Below are 12,095 nucleotides of genomic sequence, written 5' to 3'. Positions count from 1 at the left end.
ACATTATGTGTTCCCATAATGTGCATTATCATGCGTGTCTACAGTAGCTTTGTCTACTTTTTTCCAGTACTAATACAGATGCAACATTAAACGGCTGCATACACATTAATGCATCGGTAATAATTATTCACTTTTATAACATGTGTATTTGGCTTTTTTCATCTCCTCTATATTCCATGTTGGATACCTAAAAGCAGTGAAATGTTATTCCTTTAAAGTTTTGTCATGCAGAATCGTATTGCAAATGGTTTGGTTACATTGATTTCCGCAATACCGGACGTTTTAAAAGGTATAAATATTGAAGTTTTATCATACAAAATCTTAAAAGAATATTCTTAACAAGATTTATAGAGTCAACACTGACATCTGGAGGCTATAATCTGTAACTACGTCTTTTTTCCTTTCAGACTTCACGTCCCAGGGGGCAGTGCGCGTTCCCCATCATGCATCGCGCTAGTGCCATTCTCGCTCTCGTGTGTCCTCCGCTGCCGCCGTTGTTTCATTGAGAGAAGCTCAACATGGCCTCAGACGGACCACCGGGAACCGAATCCCTCCCGTCTGATTTAGGGAGTGCTATTGCGGCTTTGAATACATGGAGCAACCCGGAACTTCAGGCCAAGCTGGCGGAGCTAGGAGCGCCCACAATGGGTAAGAAAAAGAGTGGGAAAGACGAAGAGAGCAGTGAAAGAAGCGCTGTGTTTAGCTAACAGTAGCTAGTCAATTGCTAAGGCTAGCTAGTAAAACGTAATACTTACGTTGCGATGAACTAAATGTGGGCCTGTTTACACTTTGAGATTCATATTTATGCAACTATTATGCAAATACGTTATATTTTAACCAATGCGACGTTTTTAAAGCAAAACTGTCGGCATTTGTTTTGCTTCAAGCTACCTTTCAGAGCTAGCTAAGCACTTACCAGAGTTACCGTTAGCCAACTTTTCTGTTGGTCTGTTATGTGTGAAGCTAAAGTGGCAAAACATTTGTTCTTACATTCATAGACTACTGTCTGTGTTGTGTCATGACTGGTGCCGACATATTTCTGAATATTTTTTCCAGGTCCCAGAGACGAGCTGATTGACAGACTGAAGGGCTACATGATGCAGGTAACTCAGCCGCCGTGCCTTAAGTGTAACAGCAGTTCCGTAGCATTAACATTGATGTGGGTGTCTGAATGTGTGTCCCTCTTAGGCATTAGCATGTCGCCAGGGAATGTATGCATGCAAGCATGTACATCTCAGCAGCTCTCATACTTGCTGTGATTAGCACACTGTTGTACTATATGTGGATTCAGCTTGGTACATCAATAGCTCTCCACTGTTGATGACTGTACAGCTACATAAGAGTAGTAAGGATTAAAGAGGTTTCTCAAGCATACCTAAAGAGTGCAGTCTAGACCTGCTCTATATGAAAAGAGCCCTGAGATAACTTCTGTTGTGATTTGGCACTATATAAATAAAAGTTGACTTGACAATCAGTGATTGAATGAGAGGGTTTTTTGGCCATTTTTGTGCCACAGCCTGTGTTCATTTGTTGTGCATCTGTTGCTTTCTGCAGACTGGGATTCTCCTCAGCAAACCCAATGATGACAAACAAATGGGCTCCCAGGTAAATGTTCTTTCTATATCATATTCACAAAATGCCCTCCTATATCTATCCATGCAGTGACAAATGATTAGATCACTGTGTAATCAGGTCTTTCAGGGATTTATGGGTATGATAGTGCTAACAGTTGAGTGTGTATTACAAACTAAATGTGTGCATTGTATGCTAAAGTTGATGGAGGATTAGGTATTTAACACCCACTTTTGAAACTGGCATGACTGTGTTGTAATAGAATATGACGGTATAGGACAAGAGTCCAATTTTTGGTTATATACAAATAATTATGCAGTTGGTATAATGCACCTAGATTCTTCTCACAATGTCCTGTATTTCCTCCTCCACAGATGCCGGGTATCCCTCCTATGCCCCCGATGCCTATGCCACCCATGCCTCCTGGTATGGGCATGCTCCAGGCTATGAGCATGATGCCCGGAGGGCCCCCTCCACCTGGCATACACATGGGAATAGAGCCCCCAGGTTTGCCCCCTCCCGGCCTGTCACAGGATGATCAGCTGAAGATGGCTCAGCAGAGAGCAGCCATGGTGTTACAGCAGGAGGAGAGAGCCAAGCAGCAGGTGAGGGGGGGGCTAGACCACAGGTTTACTGACTATGTAATCCACTTGCTGCATTTAGCTTTGCCTATAAAACATTACACTGAGATGCAAGCAGACTATCAGATAGTAAGACTTAGAAAAAAAGAAAAAGAAGGACCTATATCAGATTTCCTCAGTCATTAATGTCTGTGTATATCACAGGGTGATTCCAGAGTTATGGATGAACAGGATCTCCTGGAGCAGCAGAAAAGGGTGAGAGGATGAAGATGGTCAGCCTGTCAGACACCCCATTATGCTTGATTATCAGACAACAGGCTTTACTCCAAATTGAAAGATTATTGAAATGCTACAGAAATGGATGTTGTGTGTATATTTCTTTTTTGTGTCACTAAAATCTCATTTGAATTAAATGTTGTTTTTTAAAAAAAAGTCCTTTGAATCCTTTCATAACACTTATGGCATCCTTTTCATTTTGTACAGCTCTATCTTTTTCATCTCTCTTTTATTTTCTTCCACCTTGATTCTACTTATTTTGTTTATTCATGTATTTCATGTCTCTCCCTCTCTTTGTACATCAGGCTGCAGTGCTGCTGGAACAAGAGCGTCAGCAGGAGATGGCCAAGATGCAGGGTCCGGGGCCCAGGGCCATGCCTCCCGTCAGCGCAGTGAGAAGTATGTTGGTGACATAGTGATTCATTTTAATTTCAGATTTCTAATTCCTGCTGCACAGTGTGACCACATTTTTTGGTGTAAATGATCACGCCCAAAATTAATATCTTGCATCTCCTACAAACTGTGTGTAGTAGGTTTGGACCCTCGTGGGCCGCTGCCTCCCGGTGTGAGTATGATGCCGACCCAGAAGCAAAGAGTGCCGCCTCCTCCAGGAGAGGACAACAGAGAGGTGAGCAGACTTTTTTTCCTCTTTGTGTGATTTTATGTGTTATAAGTTTCAGAGACATCTTTCATTCATTCACAATGGGGGTCTACCTTGTGCTGTACACTCACCTAATCACAACTTCTTCTTTTTTTTTTGCTTCCATCCCAGGCCTAGCAGAGCGAGGAAGTGAGTATCAGTGGACCTAAGATCCCCCAGGCTCTGGAGAAAATCCTCCAGCTGAAGGAGATAAGACAGGAACAGCTCACCGACCCCGCAGGTCAGTGCAGCTATCGACTGAGTTTTCCCTGACCGACCAAAAAAAAAAAAGGAATAGCAGCTTTTGGGGGTCTGATTCTTCTCATTATATCTTCTCTACCTTTCAGAAGGGGAGGACGATGATGATGATGAGGGAGCAGACATGGACATGGCAAACTCCTCTGGTCCAGTCATGTCTGAGACAGAAGACGACGAAAGCCAAATGTCTAAGAAAGATGTAAGTATTTCTCTCCAACCGTCTTACAGTGAATACAAGGTGCTTTTAAGACATGGCATGAGGGATCTGTACATACTAAACAAGGCACTCGACTCATGGCTTCATGGTAATGCAGAGGCAAATTCACCGTTTCAGCACCAGAGAAATGTATCACATTGGATATTTGAGTCAGATCTCATTCATAAATAAGAGCATATGTGCGGTTGTTGTGCAGATTTCACACCACTATCGCAGTCCTCTTGTGTGTGTGTGTGTGTGTGTGTGTGTGTGTGTGTGTGTGTGTGTGCGCACATCACCCAAATTAGGCCTTATGATTGTGCTGCCATGTTGTAATCCAAATATTAACCGGTGCATAATGCATAAAGGAACCTGTTTTTTCACGTTTTTAATGAATATTTTGTAGTTATTGGTACTCTTTATGTTTTTTAAAATAATGAACAAATCTCTTTTCTCAGAAAAACCGCAAGCGCAGGAACCGCAAGAAGAAGAGCAAGAAGAAGCGAGCTCAGGAAAAGAAGGAGCAGGCGGAGCACGAGCAGCAGCAGAAGAAGGAGGGTGGCGACAAAGAAAAAGAGAAGGAGAAGGAGAAAGAGAAGGAGAAGGAAAAGGAGCCAGAGGTAGAGATCGAATACATCACAGAGGAGCCGGAGATTTACGACCCCAACTACATCTTCTTCAAGAGGATCTTCGAGGCGTTCAAGGTAAGAAACATGAGCGTGCAGGAGGCTTAAATGTTGGTTGAAGATTATGTTTTGTTGCTTACAGTGTATTTTCCCTTTTACTTTGGTTTTGCTGTAATTCAGTCGTTTCTTTTTCTTTCCCAGCTGACAGACGATGTTAAGAAAGAAAAGGAGAAGGAGCCAGAGAAGGCAGAGAAGCAGGACACAGCTGTGCTGCGGAAAAAGGGATTCGAGGAGGAGAAGAAAGACAGCGACGATAGTGATGAGGTTTGAATCCCTCCACCTGTTAGGAAACCAGAACAGAAAACAAATACCTGCTTTCTTTAAGTGTTAAAACATTTTAAATGTTTTTTCATGTACAGGAAATCAGACCAGATGCACCTAAACTGTCCAAGAAGAAGTTGAGGAGGATGAACAGGCTGACTGTGGCTGAACTCAAGCAGGTAAATTAAGATTGGTCCTTTTTTCTGTTCTTGCAGTCTAAAAGGAAATGGATGTTTTTCGAGACAAATAAAGACAATGACCTTTCATGTAATCTCTCTTCTGCCTGTTTGCTCCAGCTGGTGGCCCGTCCAGATGTTGTGGAGATGCATGATGTGACAGCTCAGGAGCCCAAGCTGCTGGTCCACCTAAAAGCCACCAGGAACACAGTGCCGGTGCCCCGCCACTGGTGCTTCAAAAGGAAGTATCTGCAGGGCAAGAGAGGTATAGAGAAGCCTCCATTTGAGCTCCCAGAGTTCATCAAGAGAACAGGAATCCAGGAGATGAGGGAGGCCCTGCAGGAGAAGGTTGGTTTACAAAAAATCACAGAAACCCTTCAGCTTTTCTATCCTCCGTACAATGATGCAGCACAAACATCTTCTTCTTTGTCCGTGTACAGGAGGACGCCAAAACCATGAAAACCAAAATGAGAGAGAAGGTTCGTCCCAAGATGGGAAAGATCGACATCGACTACCAGAAGCTCCACGACGCTTTCTTCAAATGGCAGATCAAACCTAAGCTCACTATCCACGGAGACCTGTACTATGAGGTACTACATCCTTGAGAATTCAACCTTTTCTCACAGTTATCCTACCTTCAGGAAAATCTACTTCCTGTCCAGTGGGTAATGTAACTAAACTTGCGATCACCCAGGATCAAAAAGAATGACAGTGCTGCTACAAGCTTTTTTTCTTTCTTTTTTTTTTGCATTTAAACTGACCTGCTTTGTGTGTGTGTGTTTGTTTTGTTTTTTTATCTCTGCAGGGTAAAGAGTTTGAGACTCGACTGAAAGAGAAGAAGCCAGGTGATCTGTCTGATGAGCTGCGTATCGCTCTGGGCATGCCGGTCGGACCTGTGAGTTCCACTAACATAATAAATCCTAAAACACAAAAAGCCTCGACCACCAGGCTACAAATGCTTTGTTAAAAATTAAATGCAGTTTCTTTCAAAAAACACATATGACCATGTACAGTGCATCATGGATAACACAGGGTCCCAGTCACTGCCAAAAATATGTCAACTGCTCTGTGCTGTTGTAGCTTGTCTTATTGTTACTGCTGTTGTGTCACTCTCCCTTTCACTGCTGTTAAATGTATGAATGTACAGGCCGTGGAAATGAATCTCCTCCTGTAATATGAGAAGTAACAAGACTTGTCCATTCAGAAACACAGACACAGAAACGAGAGGAGGAACACAACAGCTGAGATAATGACATGACAGTTACAAACCAAATATACCTGAACAACTTTTTCTTTTGTAAAGCTTCAGTAGCAGCTCAGCTGAACCAGTATTTTACAAAGGATCCAGATCTGTTTTGACTTTGCCGCTGTTGCAAAAACCACAAGGAGCACCTATTGAAAAAACGGTGCTGGTGAGTGAGCTTATGTCGTCTTTTCTGTCCTAGAACGCCCACAAGGTGCCTCCTCCCTGGTTGATAGCCATGCAGAGGTACGGCCCCCCTCCCTCCTACCCCAACCTCAAGATCCCCGGACTCAACTCCCCCATTCCAGAGGTAAAGGCACAGACAAGGCACATGTCCTGCTGCGGAAAAGACAAATACAAATCAAACCAGTCAACAACAACAAGTCAATAGTTAAAAAAGATTTTCCATCAATGTTCTTCTGAAACCCAAATATTGAAATGTTTATCATGAAAGTATTTACTCTGTTTATCTTGATACATTTCAGCATGTCTAATTTTTCTGGTTTCTTGAGCTTGTGTTTGTCTTTCTGTTCCTCTGCCTGTCAGAACTGCACATTTGGGTACCACGCTGGAGGCTGGGGCAAGCCGCCAGTAGATGAAATGGGCAAACCTCTTTATGGTGACGTGTTTGGGACCAATGCTGCAGACTTCCAGGTAACAAGACAACACACAAAACATAGGTTCTTACATTTGCTTAAAGCTCCCCCTGTTCCTGGAAAAGCTTTGGGCATTTAGTTATCATGTATTTCTTACATTTAATTTTAATAAACCTTAGAAACCCTTTCGCTTCATGAAAGTTGTACACACTCAGATTCTTCCGTGTTTAACTGATACGAGGAATGTGTCTGTGTGTGTTCAGGCAAAGGCGGAGGAGGAGGAGGTGGACCACACACCGTGGGGAGAGCTGGAGCCTTCGGACGAGGAGTCATCAGAGGAAGAGGAGGAGGAGGAGAGCGATGAGGAGAAACCAGACGAAACCGGGTTCTTCACACCAGCAGATAGGTACTTGATGTGCAAATTATAGTCAACACTTCAATCAAGAAGCTTTAAAATATGAATCATGAAGAGTCTCATTCCAAAATAGCAGGTGTTTTTTAAGGTTTTATATGTGGGCAGAAAACACCAGTGGGCAAATTTTATCCAAAATATAAGGTTATTTGTTTAATTTTTAGTGTGTATTATTTTAGAGGAAATAAAAACTTGAGACTTAAGAGCCATGCTGCTAAACGTAGCTCTGCCTGTCGCACTCTGTTCAAGGAGCTGCAAGGTTAAATGGAAGTTTTTTATTTTTTATTTCCATTCTCATTAATGCGCAGAGACACACACATAATTTACCATGTAATTACAAGATCAACTGGTCTGTGAACTTTGGGATTAAAGCGCTCGTTAGTATTAAAACTGAGCAAGTTGGTTCAGGTCAGCTGTTGTAACGCTGTCTTTTTTTCCATCTGTGTCATTTGTTTTGTGTCTGGATTCAGAGGTAAGGGTTAATATCCACAGGTGTCAGATCACTATCACTGCTCCATAATATGTGGTGCTTAATATTCATACAAAGATGCGCTCATGGAGATGGACACACTTGGATGAACTCATCATGTACTGTTTTTCATTTTGTGCGTTTCAGTGGACTGATCACCCCCGGAGGTTTCTCATCAGTACCCGCTGGCATGGAGACCCCAGAGCTGATTGAGTTGAGGAAGAAGAAGATCGAGGAGGCCATGGACGGGTGAGTGTCGCTCTGCTCTGTCACAGCTGTGGTGCTGTTTTAATTTAGCCCCAGCACCAGTGCTCCTGATGGAAACAGAGGGGGCATCTGACATGCAGTTTTCAGTTAATGGTTTATTGAAAGGGCGTAGAATATATTAAATTAAAAAAAGATATGCAACTTTTACCAAAAAAACTTAATATATCAAATTGTGGTATTTTTGAATTTGATGAATGAATCGTGTGTAACAATAAAACATAATTAATGTGTAATTATTGCATTAAATAGAAAATCAGTTGTATTGTGATTAGAACTGTTTCTGGGTATTTTGAATGGTACAAAACTAAAGTTAACAGTTAATGTTGGAAGCTGGAAGTGACCACCAGCTGTAAAATGATTAATACAATCTAAAACACTCTGCAGCTTTCATGTTCTTGGGTTGACCGTAGTGTTGTGTTCACAGAAATGAGACGCCACAGCTGTTCACGGTGCTCCCTGAGAGACGAACTGGCCCCGTAGGAGCAGCAATGATGGCCTCAACACACATCTATGATATGTCAGGGGTAAGACAACTCTTTATGAGCCTAAGATGAGATATGTTTGTGTTTATGTTGTACAATCTTCTCTCCTCCTCCGTCTTTCTTCCTTTAATTTTTCCCCTCTGCTGTCTCCAGGCCATGGCAGGTCGTAAGGCGGGAGGAGGGCAGGAGTCACAGGGTGTGGAGGTGGCCCTTGCCCCAGAGGAGCTGGAGCTGGACCCAATGGCCATGACCCAAAAGTACGAGGAGCACGTCAGGGAGCAGCAGGCCCAGGTGGAGAAGGAGGACTTCAGTGACATGGTGGCCGAGCACGCTGCCAAACAGAAGGTACAGACACTTCGAATCAGTGTCTCCGTTCAAGTTATACTCCACCTTCATATTTCAGCAAGTGTGGCTGTTTTAAGTAACGGTAGTTTAATTTTAGTTGTGTTAAAAGGCTGTTTAAGCTTATTTGTGCTTTACGCTTCTATTATTTACATCATTTTACTTACTATTAAGTTAAAGTTAATTTAAGTTAAATTGCATTATAATTCTTGGTTTTAAGAGAAAACACATTGCCAGTAACAGATCACCAGCTGCATCATCAATCATGCATTTGGTCACATTTAAGTGCCACATGATTAACAGATCGGGGCCTGTGTAGGACGAATACGTGATTTTACCTGTGTTTTATTTATAAACTAAAGGAAGTGTGAGTCTGGCAACATAGTGTGGTTCACAATATATTTGATTTCCTCTTGTGGTGACATTTGAATATTAATCCCACCCCCCTCTCTATTTCTTTGTCATCTAACAGCAAAAGAAGAGGAAGGCCCAGCCACAGGACACGAGAGGTGGCGCTAAGAAATACAAAGAGTTCAAGTTCTAGAGCAGAAACGCCATGATGAGGCACTGCGAGAGAATAAGCCACAACAGGAAATGAAAGAGGAAGTCCCACACTCAGATTTTAACTTCAGAGGATGCAGACACCTGTTAGACCAGTGACAGTAAATATGTGTTTTTTTTCTCCCCTTTTTTTAAAAACTATAAATAGACGTTGCTTTCATGACACATCTCACGTAATCAGTGTCACATGACAGTAGTGACATGTATTTCCTCTGTTGGTTATTTTTTCACTGTAACCATGTTTTGTTTGGGGTTTTTTCTGTTTTTTGTAAATAAATGAAATGATGACACAAGTTTGCCACTGGTCTGCCCCTAGATTTTGCATTTAGTTTGATTCCAGCTCATCAGTTTCTGATGAGTTTCTGTAAGTGTTCACTGACAGTAGGTAATCATGTGCCAGTGGTAGAATGCAGAGTGCATGCCAAGTATGAGTCAGCTGATCCAGTCATAAGATAAGTGACTATAGGCTGAGAGGAGAAGCAGCTCATTTACTTTGAGGCTTCTGTGTTAATTTTTGGAATAGTGGAGTTCAATATCATGAGGATGAATTTACATTGTGCGATTACACACATACATGGTGGAAGTTTTACAGTTTGTTCTCCCTAAACACTTAAACTACTTTTAGGCCAGAAATAACTAAATCAACAAAACAATATATCTTGTATATTGATATTGGTGCCTATATGTAGAAGTGGAAGTAACTACGTTTTACCCAGGTGTATTTTTGTACAAATTTATAGAGCTTGTAACTTGGATACAGAGCGTACATTTTGTGTAGGAAAATATTGTACTTTTACTCCACTATTTTTATAGCATTTAGTAATAGTTTCCTTTGCACATCAAGATGTGTGGAGGTCACCACATACCTATATGGCTCTAATTTAAAAAGAAGTTCTTTCAAACGTCAAAAATATAATTCAGATTTGTTTATTATCCGAATTGGGGGTGTGGGAAGAAACCGGAGCACCCGGAGGAAACCCACGTAGTCACAGGGAGACCCTGGCCTTGTTGTTGGGGCCTGGGTCCACACTGATCCACTATGAGGCCCTTTTCTGACAGGGGACAGGCCAATGCTGTTGTGTGTTATGACCTACTCCACCTGCCAGCGGGCTCTAAAGCTTCTGGATGTTTATACGAATAATAATAATAATAATGAGCCTGCGATTACTATTGAAGCGGCCAACAGGAAGTCCAGAGTAAACTTCCAGACGCTGTAGTCGTTGGTTTCGGGCCAAGCAGAGCGCGACAGCTGCAGGATGTGCTGCTGAAAACACTTTGCCACGACAGTTTCCAGAGACGGTTGCTCTAACAGAATCGCAGTCTCCAGTTTGCGTTTTCCGCCGAACTTTTTCTGCAGGTCTTTGACCACAGCCTTGCAGACCCGCTTGGCGTCTTTGATATCGGGGCAGAATCCTCGACGGACAGTGAGTCCGTCCTCGATCTTTTCCAACAGACGTTTGGTGCGGGTCACCCACTCATCCTGCTTGCGGGTTATGGCGACGCCACACTTCTTCAGCACTTTCAGCGTCAGCACCGTGATGAATATGTGGAGCTTGTCATAATCTATCCCGCTTGTGTCTTCACATCTGCAGGCGGGAGAATCAGAAGCCTCCGTGTTTTTCTGCGATGGCTTCATGATATCTGTCAAGTCGTTTTCTTCTCTGGGATTTTTGACTTGTGTGTCGTCCAGTACGCTGCAACTGTAAATGGTGTGATGTTTAGTATTCTCTGGCGGGGAAACTAATTCTGAACCTGGGAAACTTAGTGACGCATCAAAGGCACATACATTATGGAATCTTTGTGACATTATGACATCACTACACAGGTTTTTTGATGGAACCTCCAAATGACGTCACAATTTATGATCAGATACATCGAAGCTGTGTCTCAATTCAGCAGCCAACAACTATAGGCCTAAGCCTGGTATATGTCTGGACCGCCTCTGGTCAAATCCTGATTTTATAGGCTAACTGACTTCGTCTGACAAAATCACCAAATACATAAATGAAAGATAAAGACTGAGCTGTGAGTTCAGCTGTAATTAACTGTAACATGATCACTCAGAGAGAAAGTTGGAGACAGACTATCTTTCATTTTTAAGTTATTTTTTTCAGGCTTTTGCCTTTATTACAGTCATAAGAGAGAGAGAGAGAGAGGATGGTACACAGCAAAGGGCCACAGGCCAGACTCAAACCCAGGCCGTCGGGGCAAAGACTAAGCCCAAATGGCACATGCTCCACCAGGTGGGGCATCGGGGCCTGGCCCGAGACAGACAACCTTTCTTATTATAAAAGATCAACTGACTCAGGTCTTTTACCAAATCGGTTGCTGTGGTAACACTGATGTCATCGCAGTGTGAACAGGGGAGCACCACATGCATGAGGGACTTGGGGGTTAATGTCTCAGACTTTCAAGTAATGACTCATTAATTCTCACAAACATGAAGGCCCCTTGCTGCTGCCGTTGTTTTCCAATACAACAAGGTGCATTCCACGTTTCCACCGCTTGGGGGCAGTAGATGACTCTTAACGTGACAGTCACCTGACCATCTAGGAAGCACAGTGACCTAAATAGCTGCGGCAGCCCTGTAATGACTCGGTCACTAGTGCACACGCGTTCACATTCACAGGGAGCAGTAGCATGTTCAAACAAAACGCCTTCATTGTCTTAAAAATACAACACCACTACTACTGATGGTTGCAGTGGGTATTTGCATAGTCTTATTTGTGACGACAAATGTCCATTTTCACAGTTACACGCTTGAGAGTGGGACAGTTGCCCCTAATGACATCATCTCCTGGCATGTAAGCATATCTTCACCTGCCAGCGCCCCTCATTGTTTCAATATGGCCGACAGACTGTGATGATACTGCCCACAGAGCCAACCATCCATTCAGTGTTTTGTTATTGTTTACTCCTGCAATCAGAGTTTAAAAGAGTCTCTGCCTTTGTTCCTAAATGACTTGTAAAACTATAATTTTACATTGATAAAGTCATTTTCAGCAGTCCCATAAGAATAGATTCATCAATAGTTAAAATGGTCATTAGTTTCAGCCATGATATATATATATATATAT

General features: G+C 42.6%; 1 protein-coding gene across 1 annotated transcript; it reads left to right on the top strand.

Moving 5' to 3' along the window:
• The first annotated feature begins 482 nt into the window (after positions 1–482).
• On the top strand, positions 483–9,302 carry sf3b2 (splicing factor 3b subunit 2). Its single transcript, XM_022764138.1, is given in 22 exon segments — positions 483–648; positions 1,057–1,103; positions 1,555–1,605; positions 1,947–2,177; positions 2,358–2,408; positions 2,735–2,828; positions 2,960–3,057; positions 3,202–3,310; positions 3,420–3,526; positions 3,982–4,227; positions 4,351–4,473; positions 4,569–4,649; positions 4,767–4,994; positions 5,087–5,236; positions 5,452–5,541; positions 6,092–6,199; positions 6,436–6,543; positions 6,749–6,891; positions 7,514–7,615; positions 8,058–8,157; positions 8,269–8,460; positions 8,930–9,302. Coding segments are annotated over 22 exon segments (2,661 nt in total). The 5' UTR covers positions 483–518; the 3' UTR covers positions 9,002–9,302.
• The last annotated feature ends 2,793 nt before the right edge of the window (positions 9,303–12,095 follow it).

The sequence above is a fragment of the Seriola dumerili genome, unplaced genomic scaffold (genome assembly GCF_002260705.1).
Source record: "Seriola dumerili isolate Sdu_G_001 unplaced genomic scaffold, Sdu_1.0 BDQW01000531.1, whole genome shotgun sequence".
NCBI lineage: Eukaryota > Metazoa > Chordata > Actinopteri > Carangiformes > Carangidae > Seriola > Seriola dumerili.
Note: the sequence above shows the minus strand (reverse complement) of the source record. Positions and strands in the feature narration are given on the sequence as shown.